At 57.0% G+C, this 23,707-nt stretch overlaps 1 protein-coding gene across 1 annotated transcript in view; it reads left to right on the top strand.

Moving 5' to 3' along the window:
• CUNH10orf90 (chromosome unknown C10orf90 homolog) overlaps positions 1 to 23,707 on the top strand; it is a 149,489-nt gene that overhangs the window by 89,751 nt on the left and 36,031 nt on the right. Inside the window, exon 2 of the mRNA XM_054581789.1 lies at positions 19,055 to 20,159. Within this exon, the coding sequence (XP_054437764.1) occupies positions 19,055 to 20,159 (1,105 nt within the window). The remainder of the gene's footprint in view (positions 1 to 19,054; positions 20,160 to 23,707) is intronic.

Genomic DNA, 23,707 nt, shown 5'->3' with positions numbered 1-23,707 from the left:
CACCCTGTGAATACTCCCTGCAGAGCTGAGCCAGAGCCCCGAAGTCCAAGGCCGTGAGTCCTGCCGGGCTCAGGCGAGGCTTAGCCACATGGTAGCAGGCTGCTTTTTAAAGAGCATACTTTTTCCTCGCTCACTCTGCATCTAAGTTTGACGCCACTTACTGGGGGTCCATCTAGGGTGACCCCTCTTTGATCAAGCCCAGGAAAACTCAGCAAAAGAGGGCCGTCTCCCTTGGGTTCCTGGGGCAAAGCGAGTGCCAAGGGATGGGACCAAGATGCTACTGTGATGGCAGCCACGGCCCCGGGCACCTCAGAGTCAGCCTCTGTGGCCTCTCAGTTGGAAGGGGGGCGACTCACCTCCTGTGCACCAGGACCGCCCAAGAGGATCGGATGGGGAAGTTACCCGCTGCAGGCAAACAAAAAGCATAGCTGGGTGGACGGGAAGGAGGGGAACCAGACTTAGAGCCCAGGTAGCCTGTAGGCTCTTCTCAGAGTGGGGAGGTCCGCCCCAGCCCCAGGGCCTGCTCGCAACCGCGGAGTCTGCTGTCCTGGACGAGGGGCGAGCTGCCTGTGCTTCACTGGCAACCGGGCAATTAGGGTTCCCACCCTAAAGAGGGTAGTTGAATATTTGGTAATTCCACTTGGCATGGAGTTTGTTTGTCTTTTTATAATGTAGTTGTCGCATTCCTTACATACCTTAAATATATTTGCAAATATTGTATGCCAGGCTGTGGCTTGCCCTTTCGTTTTTCTAAGCAATTTATGTTCATGAGTAGAAGTTTTTAACAGGGATGAAATCTAATTGATCTTTTTTTTTTTTTTATGGTATCGTTATTACTTTCTGGTTGCTGCTTAAGGAAGCTTTGCCTACACCTAATTCACAAAGATAAGCTGCTGGGTTTTCTTCTAAAAGCTGTATAGTTTTGAGTTCAGGTTTAGGTCTGTGATTTATCCCAAGTAAATTTTTGTGAATTGTGTGACACGGTGCGTGCCGCCCCCACCCCCGCACCCCACTGAGCAATATGCTGCATTCCATAGCCTGCCCCTTGGTAAGGACGCTTGTGACTGTCAGGCCGCTCAGCCTCGCGCTGCCGGCAGCCGGGCTGTCCTGGGCGTCGCAGATGTTAGCAGCGTCCCGGACCTCCACTGGCAGCTGCCGGGGCGGCCCCCTCCGCCACACCAAGGTGTGACAGCCCAGTGTCTCGGGATGTTGCCACACGTCCCCGGCAGGCCCAGATCCTCCCAGGCTGAGAAGTGTTGGCCTATGCTCCTGAGGGTCATGGATCAGAGATTGTTTTTTCTTTCTTTCTCCCTTTGTTCCTTGTCGCGTCACGTCTGGTTTCACTGCGAGCCTTGTGCTGGCCGCCACCTGTCTTTCAGGAGTTTTGTCATCTTGGTGCTATTTCTTCCTTACATTTTTGATAGAATTCATCTCTCCCAGATATGCCTGCAGGCTGCCTGGAAGGCTTGGTCTTCTTCCAGAAAGATGGTTTTATTCTGTTCCAGACTTGCATGTCTCTGTTTCCCGTGGATCGCCTGGGCCTGGAGTTTTCTGGATAAGAAGGTTTTGATAATGAGTTCCTTCCTTGAACGACAATCAGACACTAGATTTTCTCTTTCCTCTTATGTCGATTTTGTATTTTTAAAAGCTCTTTGGACATTTTTTCTACATCGTCGCATTTATTCCTGTGAGACTTACAATATTTCCTTATTTATCCTTTTCATGTTTGTAAACTCTGTGAAAGTAACGCCTCTCCCTTTCCCAATTGGTATGTGGCTCTTGGTATGTATTTTTAACTTAATGATTTTATCGACGGCCCTGCCTCCTGCGCCCCCGTCCCCGCTCAGAACCTGCTTGGAGAAGGTCAGTTTGGTGTTTCCAGAGCAGAACTGCTGGCTTCTGAGCAGACCAGCATTTCTCGCGATCGGCGGCCTCCTCTGTCCATGTGGGTTTTGCTCCTCGGCGGCGGCACGGTCCTTGAGGTCAGCAGTGTTGGTCGTCACTCAGGCCCATGTTCGGCTGCTCCCCGTCCGGCTGGCCCTGTGTTTCAAGCAGCGGAGGCCAGCCCTTCTGCTCTTTCCTGCCAGGCACCTTCTCAGGCTTCCTTATCTTGCTGTTTGCTTCACTTACCTGCTCTCAGGCTTCCCGCTCCCTCTCAGATCCAGGGCTCTTATCCCTCTCCTTGCCGGATGCCTGGAGGCACTAAACCTGGCTGCTCACTCCCTCTGCTATGTCCCCGAGACCTGGTGGTCCTCAGGCACCTCCCCCGTTGCGTCTGTGCGGATGCCATGCTGGGAAGCTGCAATTACGGAGGCTCGCGCTTCTCCCTCTCTAAAGGTCAAGTTCATTAGCGAAACTTCTTTTATCTTGTCATTCTAGTTTCTTATTCCGGACATGCTGTACTTCTTTGCAATCAAGAGTAAAACTGTTGAATTATAATAACTGGCACCATTCCCTTTTGCTAGAACAGCAAGCTGCGTGCAGCTCCCTACTCTCGAGGTCAGGGATTTTCCATTTATTTTGCTCGCTGCTGTGACTTTGGTGTCTAGCTTGTGCTTGGCCCATGGCTGGTGCTATAAAAATGTGTGCTGGTTAAATTTTTTTTTTTTAAAAAAAAGATGTTATTGGGTATTTCCTATATGCCAGGCCACATGCTAAAGATTTTCAGTATCTCTTCTCTCTTAACTTTCACAACAACCCCATGAAATAGCACGATCCTTTTTTGCAGATGGGGAAACAGGCATAGAGAAGTTCAGTGAGTCGTCAAAGTCACAGACCGTATGAGCGGTCCAGCTAGATTCCAGTCCATGAGTGGACACCAAAGAACATCCCCTCGGCCTCTGCTGCAGGAATGCCGCTGTCCCTGAAAGGAGGGACACGCACCCAAGATGCTGTCCTCCCGGAGTCTGAGAATCGTTGTTGTTCCTCTAATTCATTGAGGTTGGGCAGGGGAGGCATTATTAAGCAGATTTTTTTCGAGAGCTTCTATAAACAGGCAAATAACCCAATTTTAAAATGAGCAAAAGATCTGAAATTTCTCCAAAGAAGCTACGCAAACGGCCAATAAGCACACGAAAAGAAGCATAGCATTGTAAGCCTTTGGGGAAACGCACATCAAAAGCCACACTGAGATATGTTTGCTCCGCTCTGGAGGGCGTAGTGAAATAGCTCGGCAGGAACAGGCAGAGGTGGGGACCCCACCCCCACTGTGGGTGGGAACGCAAAACGGGGCCGCAACGGTGGAAAACAGTCCAGAAAGTCCTCACAAAGCAGAGCTGCCACATGGCCCAGTAGCCTCACTCCGAGGCCAGCGCCCATGGGAAGGAGAGCCCGTGTCCACATAAACCGTGTGCGCCGATGTTCATAGTGGCACTGCGCGTCGTGTGCATCATGGCCGAGCACGGGAAGCAACCCGGTGCCCACCGCCCGATGAAGGGATGCGCCATCTGTGGTCTCTCCACGCGATACGAATACGCACCTAAGTGAATGTTACCAGCTACGGAAAGCAACGGGCCTCGGACGTGTGCTGCAACGCGGGCGAGCCCTGAGATGTGATGCTCACGGAGAGGCCCACACATTGCCTGACTGCATTTATGTGAAAATGTCCAGAAGAGGCAAATCCAGAAAACACCTACTAGTGGTTTCCAGGGACAGGGGCGAGGGGGTGCCGGAGAGTCACAGGTGTGGGGCGTCTTCTGGGCGCGATGACATGGGCTGGGCTTAGACAGCGGCGAAGGCCGCCCAGCGCGGCGAACCTACAGAGACCGTTGAATTATACACCTGAAAAGGTGAACTTTATGGTGGAGGACTTATATCTCAATGAAGCTGCTCCTTAAAAAAGAACAACTGCAGAGAGAGAGCAGCGCAGCCCAGCTAGAGAGGGTGTGGGGAAAGCTCCCGCGACTGAACACCGGAGATCTGGGGGGTGGGGCCTTCAGGACGTGACTGGGCCAGCCTGACCCCCACGCCTCGCTGGGAGCCTCTCGGGCAAGCTCCGCCCCTCTGAGCCCATCTGTCCTGGTTTTGTTCCGCGGCAGGCGTGGACGAGTGAACATTATTAAGGCGGTCTTCCACTCCCGTGCACCTGCACATTACAGGGGACAGTTTCCCTGAGTCGGCCTCAGTTTGGGGTCTGTTCGGGCGGGAGGGCCAGGCAGGGACCTTGGAGTGCTCGTGTCCGTGCTCCATTAAGCAACAAAAACAGCAAAACAGCTCCAAACAAGAAACACAGCAGGAGGGAAGAGCAACCTGTGCCAGCCTTCGGGAGAGGCCACTTCGTTCTCTAAGAAGGAAGCAGGGCCGGGGCAGCCTGAGTGTCCCCAAGCTGGGCTCCCCCTTCAGTGCTAGGCTCTCAGATCTGGTCCGGCGACAGCGGCTCGCGAGTCATCTTCCTCCTCTTGAAGAGAGGAAATTTGTGCTGACATCTTACGAAAACATTTGTGCGGCTTGTTTGCCTAATGAGCCCAGAGCTGACAGCTTCTCTTGGTCTCACTGGAGCGTGTGGCTCCGCAGCAGCCGGACGGGGCTCCGGGCTTCTCCGCTGGAGTCCCTGCGGACGCCCCGTGTTCCTTCCCCGCATGCTGCTGGTCACCTAGCCCCCAAGGAAAAGCAAACAGTTCATCCTCTCGTCCTGCAGGAAGCCGCCCACATCGTGAGTCTGATGAGCAGGGTCACATGGCAGCCTGGGTCCTATCTAGAGGGGACAATGATGCTCTCTTTCTGGTCACTGCTGCTGACAGCAGGGACCCGATTTTCTGCAACCTACCGGCAAAGGTCACGTCTGAAATCAAACCACTGTGTGACTTTCAATTCAAGGGTATCAAGATTCTGGATCCATGAGCTGATGTAAGAGTGCGTAACGCTGCGGACACAGCCATGTCCCACTTTAGGAAAGATGCAAGCCAGGTGCGGAGGTCGCCGCCTCACACGCAGACTCCCTCACATGCCCCCGCGCCTCGCCGTCCCTGTTGCCGGGCCAGCCCGAAGGCAGAGCTGCAGGCCGTGCCGCCCGGCACTCTGAGTCACGGCCGCCGGGGCTGAGCCCAGGAGGCGGGCGGACCTGCTCAGGCTCCCAGCCAAGCGGGCGGGCGGGAACGGGGCCCAGTGTCCTTGCTGCCCATCTGGTCTCTTCTGCCACATTGTGCTGCATCCTTTTTCGGGCCGGAAGAAAAGAGAAGCCATTCTCTGTCCCCCACTCTCACTGCTCGCTTGCGGCCCAGGCCCAGGCTCTCCGCTCGGCGAGGCTGGGCGTCGCTGAGAGCCCAGAGGCGTCTTGTTCCTGCCACCAAGGCCTTGGTGTCCCCGGCCTGGGCTGCTCCCAGCTCGGGGAGCGTTTCTCTGAGCAGGGAGGCACGTTTCCTCCCTGGCTCATTGAAGCTCACCGCGGAGCCGTTGGCGTTACGTGACAGAGACATCCTGTGTGTAACTGCGGACTTCTGTCAAGGACAGAAACCAAGACCCTCTCTCTGCCTGCCCCCCATGCATGCAGGTAACTTTTTAAAGATGACTTTTAAAAGTTTACAAAAATTACCCATGTGTGTCTCTTTACCTCATCTACCTTTCACAAAAAGGACCCTTGTGCGTGCTAAGAAAATACGAGAGAAGACCAAGATGGGACCTCACGGTGAAAGGCCAAGAGTCAAGAGCAAGGACTCAGAGGCCTCAGTGGAGCCGTGGTCTCGGCAGCGTGGCTCCCGGCAGCCAACGCGTGCAGACGGCCCAGGTCTCTGTTGTCGGGGACGGGGTGGACGGTGCGCGGTCTACACACAGTAGAATATTATGCCGCTCTAAAGAGGGAGGAGATCCTGAGACAGGCTACGGCAGAGATGACACACAGGGACATTATGCTCAGTGAAGGAAGCCAGCCCCTGAAGAACACAGGCTGCGATGGCGCTTCTGTGAGGCCCCTAGAGAGTTCCAGCCCAGAGAGACAGGGAGCAGAGTGGCAGTTGCTGGGGGGAGAAGGGGGAGGGGAGATATTATTTAACGGGTGCAGAGTTGCCATTTTACAAGATGGGAAAGGTGGCAGGGACGGTGGCGGCAGCTATGTAACTGTGTGAATGCACTTAATGCGCCTGCACCGGACACTTAGAAATGGTTACGATGGTCCATTTTCTGATGTGTATTTTACCACAGTTAAGAGAAAGGTAGCAGCCACAAGAGGAGACCATCAAATCCACATTGCGTCTCATCCCCCGCGAGGACGCCTGTGCTCCCCTCGTCTTCCTCGCCCCGGCACCTGGCTCAGGGCAGCAAAGACGGCAGATGCTCGGTCTGCAGTAGCTGAGCCGAGCTGCATGTGACCACGTTCGCACCGCGCACATGGGCCAGGCGTCACCGTTTACAAACGTGCAAGGTTATACTTGGCTGCACAGACCTGGCATGCAGGGGTCTTACCTGTCCCCCAGGGGAGGCCTCTGCTCCAACCCCGGGACAGGCAGACCTGGGGGCCACAGCCGGACACTCAGCTTCCAGGCCTTTCAGAAATCGGCGAGGGCCCAAGTGGCTACCAAAGCCGTGGACAGGCTTTTAGAACATCTCTATGATGCATCATGTGTTCCGAGAGAGATGGGAATCATACGTAAAGCGGGGGCTAATGGTACATTGCCTACTTTCAAGGCCCATTGTGAGACAGGCCCTGTGCCTCACCCTCAGCAACCTCTGTTCACCTCGTTTCTCAGTCCCAGCCCATGATGCCCGTTACGGTGCTGCTCTGACTGAGGCACGGACAGAGGCCCGTTCACAGTCGGAGCACAGGCATGTGGTGGCACCAGGCGCCAGCCTGGCCCCGATGCCAAAACCCAGGCCGCTCCGCCCACTCTCAGAAGCTCCATGGATGTCGTCAGATTCTGCAGACTCTGCCTGCTCCCTCCCTTTCCTGCATGTTCAGGGGCCATTAACATTGCAAGCTCTCGGCTCAGGCTTCCTGGACGGGCGGCCCTGGGCAGGCTGCCGAAAGGAGGCTCGGCTTCCTCACCAGAAAGCGGGGTAGCCATAGTGCCCTCCCTGTAAGGCCACTTTGGGTGTTAAAGGAGGTGCCGCTCACACCCATCGTCCGTCTGGCAACGCGCGCGCAGTAAATATCCGCGGTGTGATGTGACAGCAATGGCGACCGGACTCAGGGCGCCTTGGGGTTAGCCGGTGGCATGTGTGTTGGTCCAGCGTTTATGCAACTGCTTGCAGAAGTGCTGTGCACAGACACAGTGACCTCTGTTTCATGGCCTGCCCCAGGGGATGCAGCGCCCCCCTCAGGAACCGGCGCGTTGCACCCGCAAGGCAAGAAGCCCTGCATTCGGTCACGCACCCCCTTGACCGCGGCTTCTGCAGGCTCCCCTTACGCCATGATTCATCTGTGCCAGCGCCATCTGTGGCTCAGGCTTTACGGTTCAATGGCTTCTCCAGTTCATTACTTGCCACTTTTCAAAAAAAAAAAAAAAAAATCACAGTTTCACTGGTTTTTATCTGTGGTGTTCATTAAAAGTGCCCTCCAACGTGTTTGGGTATAAATGATCAACAATGTTCATTGTAATTTACTGTCCAAGGCGTTTTGTTAAATTGTATGAGAACCAGTTGGTCTTGTAATGCCTTGCAGGGAAGCAGGCTGTCGTCAGAGTACCCCGTGTTCTCGATGAGCTGGCTTGCGCGCGTCGGTACTGTACATCGCAAGTAGGTTAACCAAATCAACGTTCTGGTGTTATCTGGCTGAATTTCCATGCTCAGAAAACATTTACACAGTAAAAATGCTTCTTGGCAAGAGAACCAGCACCCTCAAACCCAGGCGAAAGACAAAAAAGGACTGAGAGGTTGGGGAGGAAAGGGAGACCCGCGTATCTGAGCGGAGACAGCAGGTGGAATGGTTCTTTGTCACACGTAACTGTGCTCTGCAGCAAACTTTGAAGTAATGGCCTTGCAGACTTTTTTTACTCCTCAGTGGTGCCTCTGCTATAAAAGTCGAAATGAAGGTTTCTGTCCCTGCTGATGAGTAAGGGCACCAAGGTGGGCACCCGCCCCATGCCCTGGTTCCACATCAATGTGCTGGTGACGTCACTGCAGGGGAAGAATGCTTTGAGGCTCTCCAGCTCCGGGCGGAAGGCGGGGGGCCTCCGCGTTCCGAGGGTGGTTACACGTGTACACTGGCGGATTTTTCTCTCATTTGGCCGGACATGTCCTTGTCGTTAAAAGGCCTTTGAAACTGACTAAAATATTTCTGAAACGCCAGTGGGATACGATCAAACTGTCTGAGGAAGGTATGTTCTATTTCCCCCGCCACGGATTAACTTTTATCACAATGCGAACGAGTACGCTCATGCCGTCAGCAGCCGGCGAGGGTGTCCAGGAGGCGGGGCACGGCGCGGGGCACAGGGAGAGGGAGGTGCTGGGGCGGGGGGCGGGGGGGGGTGCCTGCTGAAGACTGAGGCCCAGGGCGGCGGGGAGGCCGACTCGTGCCCGGCGGTCATAGAACAGCGCCAGAAGGATGACAGTCATGGCAGTCCATCAGGGTCACTGTCGTGGGTCATGTTGCATTCCCCTAAAAGATGCCTTCAAGTCCGACCGCCAAGCCTGTGCATGTGACCTTATCTGGAAATAGTCTTTACGGGTGTAGCCCAGATGCGGTCCTACCAGTTTAACCAGTTCAGGTTAAATCCAGTGCCCGGTGCTCTTGCCAAGAGAGTGAGATGTGGGGACATGGGGAAGGACACGGGGAAGATGGCCGTGGGATGAGGAAGGCAGAGGTGGCCGTTATGCCGCCGTACATAAGCCAAGGACCGCGAAGGGCGGCCAGGACCGACGAGGAGGCAGCAAGGAGGGGTCCTTCAGGGAGGGCGTGGCCCTGCGCACACTCCGATTCAGGGTCCTGCCTCCGGAACTGGGGGAGGACAAACTCCTGTCATTCTGAGCAACCCCTGCCCCGCCCCGGTTTGTGGGGCGATGCTGTGGCCGCCCGGGGAAAGGAACGGAGGCCTGGGCGCAGTGGGGGGAGGGGCGGGGGGAGGGGCAGAGCCAGCGCCCCTCCGAGAGGAGCTGACCTGTAACTATACCGGAGGGGGAGGAGTTAGCGCCCTGGGAAATCTGGGAAGTCGAGGACACGGGACGCTGCAGCGGGCCATACCTGGGACATCCAAGCGGCCTGGTCGGACAGATTCCCCGTCCGGTCCCGGTGAGCCCGGGGCCCTGCACGTGCACTCAGATGTTTGTTTCCCAGGCCCTGTTCGGCGGGGGAGGGGGCTTGTATCCCTTAGGGTTTTCCAAGGAGCACGTGACCCCCCGCAAGGTCACAAACAAGCGATGTCGAGGGGATGGGGCGCCTGACTGGAGACAGGGCTGACAAGGTCAGCAGTGTGGCTGTGGCCTTGCTGAGACCAGACAGTGCAGGCGAGGCTGGACTTGGGGCGGAGCAGGCCGTGGCTCTCAGCTGGACGTTGGCGGTGAGGCGAAGGGAGGGGTGCGGGAGGTCGCCTGGAATTCAATTGTGGGGATGAGGGTCACTCGCCCACATAATGACACAGGTGGGGCCGGGGGGAGGAAGAGGAGGAGGGGGTGGCGGCTAGCAGGGCATTGTTTGGAAAATCACAAGTTTGGGGACATGGAAGAAGCTGGAGTAGGTGCTGCTGTTGGCAGGCGGGAGTCGGGTTCTCCCTGGCGTTGGTTTGTGATGGGAGCAGGGGCCACAGCGGGGCTGAGATTTGGGAAGAGGACCCAGAGGGTGAGCCAGGGGTCAAGAAGAGAACCCACAAAAGAAAGCCAGACACAGCTGCCCAGGGTGAGGCAGACGGGAGAAAGACCACATTGTTCCGGAGCCAGTGGAGGAAAGGCTCTCCAGAGGCTGACAGTCGCATCTCCCAGAGGCGCTCCGTCTCCCTTACAGCTGCGATGCGGTCCTCTCTGAGAAACCTCCGCTTTGAGGGGTGTGTTCAAGGTGTGCTGAAGACTGGGGGAAGGCCTGCCGCACGGAGGCTGGAGGCTGGAGGCAGGCGGCCAGGAAGTGGGCGGAGAGCGCCCCTCCTCCACCCCCTGTGAGTGATGAAGACAGGAAAGCAAGCGAGCAAGCCCTGAGCGTGGAGGGCTGCCATCCGTCACCTGCTCCTGACTGAGACGGATGGCTTCATTAGGCGGCGCGTGATGCTGCCTGTCGGCTGTCTTTGCAGAGCTGGCTGGGCCGCGCGGGCGCCCGCGGGCGTCGTGTGCGACTCTGCACCCGGACCCGTGCTCTGCAGGGTGCGCTCCCACCGGTCTCCACGCAGGCTGGGTTCCCCTGCTTCACCTGACGCCACCTCCACCTCTGCCCTTGGCCGGCCCCCTCCCTGCTTCCACTCCTGTCTAAACCACCCCGCCTGCAGGGCTGTTTCCGGTGTCCCCTTCGCAAACCTTTCCTGGGTCCCTTGGCTGTCAGGTCTCTGGGGCTTGGGGACATCAAAGGTAACAAAGCCGTGACTTCCTCCAGCGCCGTGGGAGGGGCGAGCATCTCACCTGCCTTTGCCTTTCAGCCGATGCCCCCCATACCCTGCATGCTGTTTAAATTCCTGCTCGGGGGCCCCTTCCTTCTGGGGGGACACCTGATTTCCAGAACAGCCTGGCTTAGGGCCTCCCAGTGCCTTGAGCTCGTTGCTCACGATGCTGGTGGCCTCCTGGAAGGGGCTGGGGAGGGGGTGGGTCCGGAAGAGTGGCTCAGGCCATGTCAGTCCTTCTAAGCAGTTCAGGAGAGAAGCCTGTCTGACGCGGGTAAGGGCACGGGCCCCCCACCCCCCGGCGCACAGAGACCAGAGCACTGGGCACCACCCAGCACAGCCGGTTCGTAGCCAGCAATGCCTGGGCAGGGAATGGGCCGACTGTCATTTGTTCCGCAGTAAAAGTGCAAACGCTGGCATTCAAGGGGTTCATGTCATTGAAGCTCTTGGTGCAAAGCCACACGTAGGTGCCCTGCGTGTGGTGTGCGAAAGGCCACGGGGCGGTTTTGAACCGAAGGCAGGACCATTCCTTCCGGGGCCTTGTCTGGAGAGGAGCCAGTTGTCGGAGACCTTGCGTGCTCCGGGCGTGCGCCGTGGCCGGAGTCCAGGAGGGCTGGGTGGGGCCCCGGAAAGCCGCGGTGCTGGGCCAGGGTCCCCCTTTGAGAGCCTGAACCAGGCATAGGGGCTTGTGGGAGGGACGTGCCCTTTGGGAAAGAACCACAAGCCAGTTAAGGCGGCCTGGTGGTAAGGCACAGGGACGAGGCTCGGCAAGTCTGTGGTCTCAGGGACTACATGGCCTTAGGTTTATGCTCCAAGTGCTGCCTGGCTTTCGAACCCCTGCGAGTCGCCCCAGCTGGGGGCTGATACGAGCAAAGGCACAGCCCCCACAGGGCCGTGCTGGGAGCCGTGGGAAGCTGCCCTCCCGCGTGAACGGGGACTCTGGGTGCTAATGTCTCAGAGGGGAGCTGAAGCCAGGGAGGCCACGCACCCGTGCAAAGCCGCCCCGCTGGAAAGTGTGGCTGCCGAACCCTGCCACACAGCGCTGTCCTGCCTGTGCCCTGCGGGGGCTCAGGGTCTGCCTATCCTCTGCTGTCCCCCCTCAAGCAGGACAGTCTCCTGAGGCAGAGGGGCGTGAGCCCAGGAAGAGGTGCTCAGAGCCCCTTGGGCTTCCCACGGCCGGGCAGGCGGGGTGGGGATTCCGAGGCAGAGCTGCGGTGGCAGGCGTTGGGAGGCTGGGGGCAGGAGGGGCGGCCGCGGGCGCTCAGGGGCAGCCCAGCCTCCCTGTGGAGCGGGAGAGCCGCCGGCCGGGCTGCCTGCTGCCCCCGCTCCAAGTCGCTCCTGCGCGCCAGGGCCGGTGCGCTCCAGCCTGGTCTCTGCTGTTTCCTGTGTTGGAGACGCAAGCCGCCCCCCGCCCACCCCCGTGAAACAGACCCATCCCAGCTGCTGGAAAGTGCCAAGCCCCCCATAGGTCTTGTTCTTCCTAACCTGCCCGCAACCCCTGCCCCGCCCCGCCCCGTGCGCACCTGGTCTGCCTTGCTTGGGGGCGCCAGCTGCTGCGGTCACCGATGCTGGCGGCCTGTATCATGGTGACAGCTGTGTGGTCAGGTGGGAGGGGGCAGGGGATGTGTCCTCACCACGTGCCAGGCGTTGTGCTAAATTCTTGACGTTTGTCATCTCATCATTCCCCATGACCACCCGAGGAGACAGGTGTTCTCTTGCCTGCAGCCCACGGGAAAGGGAGGCCTGAATGACTTACATTGTCCCAGTGGTTAGTGACAGAGACAGACTTGAAACAGGGTCGCTGTTCCTCACCACCCTGGGCGTTCACCGCCTGATGTTTTTCGGGGAGTGAATGTTGCATTTCTGGGCCCCTCATGGGCGGCATTAAGTCATTCCTCAGTTTCACTAAAACCTAAGTTTATGACTCTAAGCCCCAACTTGACTAGTTTTGTGAATTCCCTCACACATTTACAATTGTTTAACCGTTGCAGTTGGTAAGTTTTGGGTCCCCTTCTTTCAACAAGCTGCCTTGTTAGCGTTTCTGGTTCTAGAGAACAGAGAACCCTGCACACAGTGCTTAGCACTCACCTGCCCGGCTCTGTCCGGCGGACTCACGTCGTCCTTCCTGCAGCCCTCGGCGGGTGAGCGGTGGTCGCTGCCGTGATTGTGCAGATGAGGAAGCTGAAGCTCAAGCCCCTGCAGCCACCGCCTCGCCCCCACCCCTCGGCCGCAGGCTGGCTGTCTCCGGAGCTCTGCCCTTCCTTGCTCCAAAGGGCTGGTGTAGACGAGGCCCATTTTGGTCAACAGGACTTACACCACGGACTTTCCTGCCAGAACGAGGCGTCGGAGACATTGAGGTACAAGACACCTGCTGTCTTTCACAAATGGACATTCTGCCATCAACTCTTGGGGCTTTGAGTGTAGAATTACGTGACTCGTGCTCTCTTAACAGATTAAAGCAGCAAAGGCGCCGGTAAAACATAATTTTTCTCCCCAAAATGCTTGCCGTAGGTATCATCCTTGGATTTAGCTCTGCGTTTAATAAAAGCTGCCGTTTCCCCCGAGGCTCCTGCCTGAGGTCCCGCATGGTGGGGACGGGATGTTATTCTGAGGCCTGAGATTTAGACCTCAGTATTTAAAGCCCTTTCCACAGGGAAGCACCGAGCTCACTGTCTGAAGCTGTAAAGATGCGTGGCATCATTAATTTGACCCTGGGGATGGAAATGAAGATGGTGGGTCACGCAGGACCTGCCCTAGAAGGACCGCGCCCAGATCGATGGCCATTCTTCTTAAGAAAGACGCCAGCTGAAGGTCTCTCCTCCCTGTGTTTCACATTGAGCCAGCATATTTCAGCCTGTTCCTGTCGATGCTGAAATGAACCAATGTGGTCACTATTGAAGCCGATTTGGGGGCCATGTGACTGGATCTCGGTGACACCCTCACTCACACCTGCACACCTGCTTTGGAACGACCTGGGTCCTCTCATTTGATCATATCGGCAGTGTGACTTTGAAATTTCCCTCCTCACTTTGAGCTGCTGAAGCCTGTCTCTGGGTGTGTCCATCAAATGACAGAGTGCCCCCCACCCCCGTTGCATCTGCCGTACACCTGCCTCTCCTCCTGAGCCAGCAGCATGAGATCCCCGTCTCTCTGCAAAAGCCATGAAAGCTGCGGACACGGCCGGCAGCGCTTCCTAAGCCAGGCGCCGATCCCAATGGAATGAACTGTAGAACCGAGTTTCCTTCCTTCAAAATAGAATGTTTAAATTTTCCTTTTAACAAAAGTAATGGCAACTGCGTGAGACACTTACGGAAAAGCAGAAATAGATAAATAAGAAAACATTTGTATCTATTTATCTCCATTAGTTCCGTGGTGCATTGTCTTACACATGACTGCGACATCCACAGCTTTTATAGCTGCAGGCACATTCCTCTGTCATTTAAACTCTTTGTAATTTTTTTTTTTTTTGGTTGTTTCTGCAGAAGGTGATAATGCATTTCTGCAGGCTGTGGTACACGTGCCCAGTCCCCTTTCAGAAGCCTCTCAATTCTTGCCAGCTTTTCCCGGCTGTATATCACTCTGTGTCAGACCCTGCGCCTTCTAGTAAACGCACAGGCAGGCCAGGTTCGCATGGAGGAGAAAAGCTCCAATTTTCACATTTGCTTTAACATGCTCCCTTCCCATTGCCACCAACGAAAGCGAACGCATGCACTTGAAAATGCCCTTAAAATCAGGAAGAAATGCCATGGAGATGCAGGGTGGCCCTGGGGTGTGCCCAGAGTGGGCACCCTGGCAGCAAACGGGAGGGGGCCGTGGTGTGTCTCTGGGGAGATGGGGTCAAAGAACCCGCCTGGCACAAGGAGCTGCAGGTTGCAGAGCAGCTCTGGAAAAGGAAGGATTTGTCTCCTGGAAACACATCTGGATTTCAAAGCCACAGATCAGATTAGATGCTCCTCCTGTGAGGAAACATCACTGCAGAAATGGAGGCGCCCCCACTGTGGTGGTGCAGGACCCACTTTCTCTGGCCATCGACCTTGACGGATGGAAAGGCGCCCTTCTCGGTAACAGGCCCTAAGGCACAGACGTAAAGTTAGAAACAGTTAGCAGAGTGCATAAAACGATGCGAGGAGCCGCTGCCAGGGTTGCCGGTGCTACAAAAGCACCGGGGTTGCCGGGGCCTGTCTACAAAACCACGTTGGAAGCATTTAAAAGGAACCAGTAGCTTCAAGCAGCATTTAGGAGAAAGGAAAGGTAGCCGCGTGAGTGTGTGGTGCTGTCAGGCACGGGGGCATTTACCAGTAAATCAGGACACCAGACCCAGCTACGCATGGGCCACTCTCGGGCCTCGGGCATTCCCCTGGAAATGCAAGATCACCTTCTTCCTTAGGAACTCTTACGCCAGTTCATTTTATTTTAGATAAAAGGCCTCTTTTTTTCAAAGCCACGTTCAGTTAGCCCAGTATAAAGGACAGATGCAGTGACACGTTGACGTTGCTTAGATATTTGATATAAAGGGTGTGACTGCTTTTTAAGGAAACTTTGCCCGGTTTTAAATGTGGTAGGTGACTTAGGAACATCAGACAGCCGTTCCACCACATGATCTTGGTTTCCCAGCCCCAGAAGAAGAACTGGACATGAAGAAATGTGTTGTAGTCTGTTACCCGTGTCCCCCCAAATTTATATGTTAAAATCCTAGCCTCTGGGACTTCAGAATGTGACCGTATTTGGAGATGGAGCCTTCAAAGGGGTAATTAATGTTAAACGAGGTCGTCACGATGGGCCCTGATCCAATATGACGGTGTCCTGCTGAGAAGAGATTAGGACACAGACACGTACATAGGAAGAGCTTGTGAGGACACAAGGAGAAGATGGCCCTCCCCCAGCCAAGAGAAGAAGACTGACCAGGAGCGGATCCTGCTGACACCTTGGTCTTGGACGTCCAGCCTCCTAAGCTGGGAGAAATCCGCGTCTCTGGCTTAAGCCCCGGGCTCTGGTCCCTTGTTATGGCTGCCTGAGCAGACTGATACTGATTTTTGAGGCGTTGGACCTCATCTTTAATTATTTGATAGGTCTCAGTGAGCAAATAGACTTTGATAAACAGAACTTCCCAAACAAGGATGTGATGTATATCAGTGTCATGTTTCCTTTCTAGTCTCTCTCAGTTCATTGGTTGGGGTTTTTGTCAAAGCTGCGTCTAAACACTGGAAAAATCATAGGATAATTTACCCTCATAATCCCTTTCCTGGTCATTTGATTACCTGCTTGACGTTGTCCCCAGTCCGCTAACTCTATGAGGCCAGGAAGTTTCTCAACACAGAGCCTGGCGCGTTGTAGGTGCTCAAGAAGTATTTGTCTGATGAGCGAATAAAGAAATGGTTCGACCCTGACTCTGCACTATGAATAATGGAGTGCAGGTCTAAAAAGGTTACATTCATTGTATATTCACAGCACCAAAATGTCACTATGTTGGGTGTGTAATGGCTTATTTCCATGCGAACAATTTAAACGAAGCCAAATGCATTCCTTGTGAGTCCCACTGAAACACGGTGTGACGTGGACGTGAGCCCTCCCACAGTCCTGCGGGGGCTCGACCTGATCAGCGACCCACCGGCCCCGGCTGACTCGCGGGGCCGGCCCTGCCCGGGGCTGCCTCACGCGCTCCCACCGGGGGAGGCCCACTCTCGCCACCCCCGTTTCTGAGCCCCACAACCTCTCTGCCGGGTAGAAAAGGCAAGGAGCTTCCTCTCCGGAACCGGGCTTCCGTCAGCACCACCCCCAGGAACCGCGTCGCCCTGACGTGCTCGGGAGCCCCGCAGCCTCGGAGACAAGCTCCGCCTCCCACCCGCCATCCTTGCTCTCCCCGTCTGCTTGCCTCTGATGGGACTGCAGGCACAGTCGCCCTGGCCAGGCCCAGGCGGGGCGGATTCGGGGACACCCACACCCCAGCTGGCTCCCCAGTGTCCCTGCTGCAAACGCAGCCCCGGGCTCCTGGCCACGGCTCCGACCCCTTCCAGGCGCGGAGCCAGGGTGCCATCACCAGAGGTACGGTCATTTCTGTCCCTCTTCCAGGGGGAGGGGACGTTTACTCATTCCTAGAAGCACACCCCTTGTCTCCGGTGCCCTTTGTTCACACCGAGGCAAGGCTCGCTTGGAACCCTGAGCCTGGAGGCTGGGGACCCCCTTGGTGATGGCGTCCAGGCTATGAGACATTGCTGGAGTCCCCACAGGAGCGACTGTGTCTTGTCCTTGCTCTGCGGTGGTGGAGGCCCAGGCTCCTCCGGGGTCCTGTGGCCCGTCTGGGAGCCCTAGGCTCAGGACAGACCTCGGGAGGCCCGAGCACCAGCCCGGCAGCCTTCCCGCCCTGCCCGCGCAGAAGCACCCCCCGCAGCGGGTTAGCCCTCACTCTGGGCCTCGCTTTCGCTCGCCCCGACTGGCCCCTGCTCTGGCAGGGATGGGGCCAGACCCTATATTTTAATACCAGGTCTTCAGGCATCGAGTATGCAGGGGTCACTGGCCCCGACTTTTGGAAACATGGCTCTAGAAAATAAAAACAGGCTGCAGTTGCTGAGACGCGCATTTGTTGTCCTCTTCAAAGGCAGGGTCAGAGAGGCCTCCCTGCTGGCTGGGAAGATGCGCTCTGCAGGGTGCACAGGAACAACGATGATGGATTATCGGAACTGAATTAACTCACGTGCGGTGGGGGGGGGCGGGGGGGGCGGGGCGGGGCGGGGACTGCCTTCGGAGTCAAAGGGCCTGGGACGCAGGCGCCACGTGAGCTGCTGGTCCCTTGTCTGCAGCGCCAGCCACGGAGAGGGCTGCTTCACGCAGACTGGTGGGGGGAGCCTCAGAAGCCGGGGGAGGGTTTCTCAGCCTCACCTGCCCACCCGCTGGGATCCCACTGGGTCTCTGACTTCGTCGTTCAGAGATGGAGCTGCCCTCACAGGCTCCCGGGGGATTCAAGCACCACCTGGGCTGGGAGCCGCCAAAGTCAAGCAGAGCCACCTGGAAAAAGTTGCCAATGGTATTTGGATGTTTTTTTACATGACGTTTTAAGATGACTTTCCTGTCTACTTCTTTACTTATCTTTTGTCATCTTTTGAGTTTGCACCTTCCCACCTGTCTTTAAAATATGACCACGTGGGCCGTGATGGAGGTGGCCATGGGAAAGGAGGGAAAGAGAAAAGCCGAGAAAGTCGAGCTGGCCACCTTCCCACGTCTAACCGTGCAGGACCCACGGGCCTCGGGTGCTGATGCCGCACGCCGGGGTCCTCCCGTCAAAGTCCAGCTGCAGAGGAGTGTTACAGGAGGAAATGAATATTGTGCTCTCTTACCGTGCCTTAGGAAAGAGGACAGCTTGCTGTCACCCCATGCAGACCGTTCCCCCTCCTCGAAAAGACCAGCAGCCCCGTGACTCGGTTCGCCATTCTCAAAGTGTGCCTCCTGGGGCGCCTGCCTCGGAGTCTCAGGATGTCGGTTAACATGCAGCTGCCTGGGCCCCGCCCACAGGTCTCCGGAGCTGGGGAGCTTGCCCTTGGGAGCTGCCGCGAGATTCCCGGGCACTGCGGAGGTGGGGAGCTACCCCTCGATGCGGAGCACCCAGGATGCCCTCAGGCTCCCAAAGGGAGGACTGTGGGTGGAGGGAGGCTGAGTGGCCGCCAGTGTTATTTTGGACCCTGTGCAGTTCCATGCAAGGCCTTCTTGTAAGTGCTGGAACAATGGACGTCCCGAGAGGGGCTTGGGACCCCACACGTGTTCACAAGTGCTGGGGTCTGTCAGTCTCCGTGTGGCTTCCTGCAGGGCGTCACTCGTGCCCACAGTGGAGACAGCGGGGACGGAAGAGATTTTTCGTCCTGTGCCTACCTGGTTCATGCTGTATTAACAAGCACAGCTCACTGTTGTGGTCACACTGGCGAGTGACTGCTAGAGCCTATGGTCTGCCTGTTGGGAAGCATAAGACACCCGATCGCTACATGGACAGCAACTGAGAGGCAGCCAAACCACGCCTGTCTGGGTCCAACCCCCTGCACCCCATTCTGATCCGCGGTTCTCAGGGCCATCATGCCAGTCTGGGCAGCTGTCAAGCTGGAGCATTGGATGGCCGCTGTTTTTCTCTGGGAGTTGACCCCGGTGACGGCAATCCTGGGGAGGGACTGGACTCCGGTCTGCGCCTGCAAAGGGAGCAGGGGATGGAGGCTGGGGGCTCCCCATACTCACATCTGCTCTCAGGGGAAAGGCAACTCACCTCCCCGCAAGCCCGGGTCCCAAGCCCCCGCCCTCCTCCGAGCCTGTGCCGGGGGCTCCTGGGCCTGGTGGGGGGGAGATTAGAAAGGTTTGACGACCCCATCACACCAACACTAGTAAGTAAACTGCGAAGGGACACCAGCAGCAGAAAGCAGTCCCTGGTCGGAGGCCGCTTCTGGAGCGCACTGTCTGCTCACGCGCAGACCTGGGCTCGCCGCCCTTCAGAAGGGCTGCTCGGAGCGGGTGCTGGCGGTGGGGTGAAGGTCTTGGACGAGAGTGTTGGGCACAGTGTCCCGTGGGCCCCTGAGGGTCCCCTGCCTGCATTAGAGTGGACTGCTAAAATAATTGAGCTCTTTCTCCATTTGCAGGAGACCCTGGCATCACCCGACACGAAAATGATTTCATCCGTGGCCATTTCACAGCTGATGGATGAGAGCAAGTCCAAGGAAGATGGGGCCACCGTGCCCGTGCTGCGCGTGGACGCGCAGCCCCCCGTGTGGCCCGGGAAGCAGACCCTGACCAGTCGCAGCGGAGTCACCCCTGAGAGGGCCTTTGCCTTCCTTCCTGGCCAGTTAGGAATTCAGACGCCGGCCGGGGCACGAGGATGCGAGACCGAGCTGCCCCCCAAAGAGGAGAAGCCGGACAGCAGCCCCCAAAAGGGGTTCGCGTCCATCACCATTACGGCCAGGCGTGTGGGTCCCCCAGCCAGCACCCTGGTGTGGGGGGCTGTGGGGGATGCGCTGTGCACCAAGTGCAGGGCCCAGGACCCTCTGCTCAGGGACCCCTCTGCTCTGGCTGGCGGAGCCCATCCAAGTCGGCACCACGGACCTTTTGCCTGCACGGAACCCCCCAGAAACAGCTCTGTGATGAGGCTGAAGTTCCCCGAGGCCCACGTGCAGCTGTGTGACGGACACCAGTACTGGGCCCCCAACGTGGATCACCGAGGGAACAGGCTTCCTCCAGGCCCCCCGCAGCCCAGAAAGAGCCCGCTGCTGTTCAGCTCCTGCGTCCACCTCAGGGTGTCCCAGCAGTGTCCGAACGCCATCTACTACCTGGACAGGCCCCTCTCTGTCCCCATTGAGCAAACACCACTGGCCGGCCCCAAGGTGCACAGATCGGTCCTGTCCCTCCACCTCAACTGCAGTTCCCACAGACTGACACCAGATGGGGCAGGCGGCACAGCCAACGGAGGGCCAATCAGCACCCTGAAGCCTCCGCTCCCCGAGGGAGGCCCTGGCCTCCTGGGCCCGCGCTGGACCCCGGCTGTGCAGCCCTCTCTGGGGCGGCTGCATTTGGGGACCCGCACGTGTCCTTGGAGCGGCTCCCCTCCATTGAAAAACGCAGAACTCGCCCCCGGGGGAGCTCAGCAGATCACTGTCAGGAAAGGGAAGGAGGCCTCTGCACCGTGTGGTCACAGCGGCGTTCACGCCAAGCAGCTGTCCATTCATATCCCTGGCTGGAGTTACAGGGCAGGTGAGTGAGGCTCCCATCCCTGGGTGGAGGAGGGGCGCGCGCCCCACCAGGTGCTCACGTAAGGGCCCTGCCAAGGTGGACAGGGAGTCCCTTCTCCTCCTCTGCTCACTCCGAGGAGCTGCCCTGGAGGGGCTGTCTCCTGGGCTGCGCTCCCAGGTGGCGGCGACCTCGGGGCAGAGTCGGCGCTGCATGCGTTTCCCCAGGGATGCTCTCGTGCCTGGGGAGAGACTTCCCCCACAGCCGCGTCCACAGTAACACTTCCAGACCTGACCTAACGCGTAGAAAACAGTAGCCCCCACATCCTGCCAGCTGAGGCCTGCGTCATTCCACACCAGGCCGGGAGGGACAGGCTGCCACCCACCCCGGAGTGTCTGCCTCTCCAAGGTGCCCAGCGCGCTGCCCTTTCTGCTGCTCCATCAGATCGTCGATGCGATGTGTACGGGCCAGCTCTGTAAGTGAGCAAGGGAGTGAGTGCGCATGAGCAGCAATTAGGGAACATTGTCAAAATGAAGCCAGTCTGGGGCCTCTCCATGCCGAGCAGCGGGAGCCCAGTTTTCTGTTTCGTCAGTTGTGTTTTCTGGGGGCGGCTTGGCCGGGACCTTTGGCCGCGTCTGCGGGGCCTGCGGGGCAGGGCCCTCGAGGCCAGCGGGGCACCTGCCCTACCTGGGAGGTCAGGGAGGGCGAGCAGGCCTCAGGCCAGGGGGCCCCCTTGCTCTGTGCCAACTTCCAATTTCCTGCTTTACCTTCTGCGAGATGCTCTGGTTTATGAATTAACGACTTGCCACTCAGGGGGAAATATTTAAAGATAACAGCAGTCAAATTGAAAATGCAGCATATGTGTGATGATTTTATGGTGCAATTTCTGTCCATTACAGCTTTACTAATTAATAAAAATGACGGTAAAACATTTTAAGGCCGTAACGGGTGCAGAAGTATTAGAGGATATAATTAACAAGTGTACATATATTGAATGCTCAGAGGTTGGTAAGGCAATCCGACACAGCTCCCGGATGGGTTAGGCCGTGGGAATGCGGAGTCGTGTAGATGCAGTGCAGGGCGAGAGGCGGCAGCAGAGTCAGGGCCGCTAGCATGGGCCCCCTGTGAGTATTTTAAGAACTCGCTGAAGCCGACCAACTTCCTCTTCCTTGGTGATGAAGGTTCCGGAAATATATGACCTACATTGTTGTAAGCTCCCTGTCGAAGCACATTCTCATCTCTGTGTTTCATGCTGTGAAATAATGAAATAATAACGTGGATTTATGGCATTTTCACCAAAGAAGCTTTCAGATCCCTAGAGCTGGGTCTCAAACCTCCGTCCCACGGAAAGGCATGTGTGCAGAGAAAACTGCCCCGCGGGTTTCTGGCTTTGGCACAGAGGCTATTGGCTGCAACTGTGTAGCTGGCTGTCTTAGGCAGGGAATCGGAGTTCACGCGACGTTCCTGGGTTGCCCTCCCACCGAGGAGCACTCTTGTCCCAGAGGGTCACTTGTGGGGCACTTCAACAGCCATGAAGCCCGTGGCCTTGTTTGGCCATTTGGGGACAGAGGTGTTCACGGAAGCCAGGTCACCTTTTTTTAGAGCTGCTGATCTGTTATGTTCCGGCCCAGCGATTGGGGACAAGCCACACGAGGTCTCCAGGCTGTCTCCCCGTCTGGGTAACTGGAGAGAGGGTGCATTTGGTGCCCTTGGAGGTCCCGAGAAGCTTGAGGACATTTCTGCTCTATTTGCCTGCACTGCCACTTGTGAGAAAAAGAGGTTCCAGGTGATGCCAGTCCCTTGCCCTAAAGTTCCAAACTGCAGAACCTTGGGCTCAGCGTTTGGGGCACGTGCCTCAAACACCAGGCGGGGCCAAAGAAGGTTTACAGTGGTTCGTGTGGAAAATAAAACAATAATTAATTAATAAATATAATAATACAAGGATAAACTTGGAGTCACATACAACTGTAAACCTGCTTTTGCCCCACCCCCAACGTACAAATGTGCACACACCCGCATCCCTGTGCCTGGGTGCTCTCTCCCTCAAAACTAATTTGCAGTGAGATGCACCTCTTCCCAGGTAACAAGAGACACTTCTTGTCCATGCTGTGGAACTCCCGCCGCCATTTATAAGCACGGCTCGCGCCCTCTGACTGCAGCCGCCTGTCGCAGCTCAGTCCACCCAGCACTTTCAGGGGGAGCTCGCTGGCCTTCGGTCTGGGCAAAGCTCTTCAGCCTTGATGCAGGCGCCTTCCCGGCAGCGACAGTGCTCGCTGAAACTCCGAGATCTGCCGGTGTTTTCCTTCCGGGGGCTGCAGCCTTGGGGAGGCCTCCGTGCCAGCCCCCCGGGACGACAGCCCATGCCGTCGGGGGCATCACCCTTCAGTTGCCGAGGCTGATTCCCTTCACCTGGAGGGTTTCCAAACACCGCAGGACTAGCATCCTATCTAGCCAGCCCCTGACATCCAGCTGCAAGGTAGGGGCAGCCTCGGAGCTTCTCTGAAGGAGGTGAGGCGGTCTCAGCGCTGGTCATTAGGCGGTCAGAGAGGAGTCCCACGCACTCTTCCTGAATGAGCCTCTGGGACGCGCACCCAGGAGGTGACTAGGAGTCAGGAAGAGGGACTCTTACACTCTGCAGTGCCGGTCGGCTGAGACTCCCAGGGCGGAGTGTGCTCGCGGACGCAGGGTGCCTGTTCTCTTTTCAGGGGCTGGGAGCACAGGACTCGGCTCCCCCTGGGCTCACCTCTTCTCTCCCTGCGTGTCTATTTCTTGCCTCTTCACTGTTAGTAAGCGTCCTGCCAGCGCCTGATACATGGGCGTTGTGCAAACGCCTGCGCATGCTGCAAGGGAAAGTTTCGCCATCCTTATTGCCATTGTTGTCATTGTCATCATCATCATCATCATCCTACCAACAGCCACACCGTGAAATCCGAGATGCCCAGCCCTGGCCTACACCCACTGTACCCGTTACTTCGAACCATTCAAGCCATCCTGTAAAGAGAGTGTCATTATCCCTATTTTGTAGGTAAGACAAGTGAGGCTTGACCCTTAATTGACTTGCCCGAGCCCATGTGGCCTCAGGTGCCAGAGCTGAGAACAGCTCTGGCCCCTACTGTGTCCTTCTCAGGGACAGCCTCAAGCATGGCCCTGTCTCCACTGTCACAATCAAAGGTGCTGTTTGAAGGCCAGTCGTGGACGTGAGGAGTAACGCCTGTATTCGGTGGATAGCTATCCTAGTAGAACGTATTAGGAGAGTGAGCTCCACAGTTAATGTGTAATTTCACTTGACACAGGGGAAATTTAGTGGCTCAGAAATCCTTCCCAGCCTGAAATCTCACTCTCCGCCATGCGCTACAGGACACACAGCCTTGACCCAAACGGTTCCCTGCCCACTGCGTGTTGTGTGCCTACAACAGCGCCGGCTTCGATCTGTCACTCGCTGCCAATTTCATTTTGCATTCCATGCCTGGACCTGAGCTCCCCCCCCCGCCGCCCCGATCCTGAGACATCCAAGCAGGTGGAACAAAACCCCATGACTTTGTTAGATGCTTTTGGAGAAGAGACTGAACAGC

The sequence above is a fragment of the Pteronotus mesoamericanus genome, unplaced genomic scaffold (assembly GCF_021234165.1).
Source record: "Pteronotus mesoamericanus isolate MK-2021 breed Mesoamerican mustached bat unplaced genomic scaffold, CSHL_Meso_final contig_657, whole genome shotgun sequence".
In the NCBI taxonomy this organism is placed as follows: domain Eukaryota; kingdom Metazoa; phylum Chordata; class Mammalia; order Chiroptera; family Mormoopidae; genus Pteronotus; species Pteronotus mesoamericanus.
This window is presented reverse-complemented; position numbering and strand designations above follow the sequence as displayed.